General features: G+C 32.2%; 1 protein-coding gene across 1 annotated transcript in view; it reads right to left on the bottom strand.

The window, feature by feature from the left end:
• Positions 1–97: 97 nt before the first annotated feature.
• Positions 98–1,112, bottom strand: part of LOC107082731 (uncharacterized protein PF11_0207-like) — a 7,208-nt gene continuing 6,193 nt past the window's right edge. Inside the window, exons 2-3 of the mRNA XM_015371541.1 lie at positions 319–375; positions 98–148 (exon numbers count right to left, since the gene is read on the bottom strand). Coding sequence (XP_015227027.1) covers positions 98–148; positions 319–375 — 108 coding nt within the window. The remainder of the gene's footprint in view (positions 149–318; positions 376–1,112) is intronic.

Below are 1,112 nucleotides of genomic sequence, written 5' to 3' on the forward strand. Positions count from 1 at the left end.
TGTCATAAGCATTTTCCATACAGATAGATACAGCCGCTTTTCTTCTCTTGCATATATTCATCTGATTACTTTTAGTCTTTACTTTTAGATATTGAACTTATGAGAAGACTGCCAGATAGGCACCGGCCCCACCGCGATCCTGACAGGACTAAGCAGGACAAGATGGAAGGAAGGGGGATTAAAAAAAATATACAAGACAAGAAACCTTATGTTTTTATATTGGAAAGTTTTTCTTTAGGAATAGTTGAATTTGTGTGGAGATAATTTATTCTAGCTTTATGTATCCTGGTTTTATATTCTGTTTTAAAATAAGCTCACCTGCTCCAACAGAGATGACATTAGCTCTATGGTTTTGTAAAGCTCCACAGCCCTACCCTATGGTTAGTATAAAGCAGAGACAGAAAGAGGATTAGAAAGCACATAGAGAGGAAACAAGAGTGAGATGTTAGTTGAGCAGAAAAAACAATCATCTTTAAAGTAATATTATCATATATAGTATGACAGATGTAGTATGACGAAGTTCAACATTTGCTGAACATCACTGAAATCAGTGTTAAATAGATGTATTTCATTTAAAACTTAGCAACTGAGCAATAAGTTCAAAATTTGGCTTAGCAGGTCAGAAGGTCGGACAAAGAGAGAGAAAGCATGCAGCAAGAAAAAACAAAGTTCATTATTACATTTATTTGGTAGAAGTTGGCACGTATAATTGTGCAGAATTAGTTTATTTGTTTCTGACCTAAGTATAAATACATGCCAATTGTATTGCATCTGTTTTGTATTGTACGTCGGAACTATTTAAAATTTTACAATCTGAAGAGTTTTTACATCAGTTAATGTTATCAGAATTTAAGGGATACATCATTTCAGTAATAAAAACTGTAGTCTCACCATTCTAAAATTTGGTGTGACTTAACAAGATGTCACTTAATATTCTACACAGTAACATTTAAACGAGGAGTTCAAACAATACTTCTTTCAAGACTGATAAAAACTTATGACCTATTTTAAACCTTTTCAACATGTAAACAACAACATCAAATACATATGTATCACTTTATTAACCTATAATTTCTTTGTTTTTTGTTGTTTTTCTGATTGTTGTTCTATTG

This window comes from Cyprinodon variegatus, unplaced genomic scaffold (genome assembly GCF_000732505.1).
Source record: "Cyprinodon variegatus isolate N-32 unplaced genomic scaffold, C_variegatus-1.0 Scaffold60, whole genome shotgun sequence".
Lineage (NCBI taxonomy): Eukaryota > Metazoa > Chordata > Actinopteri > Cyprinodontiformes > Cyprinodontidae > Cyprinodon > Cyprinodon variegatus.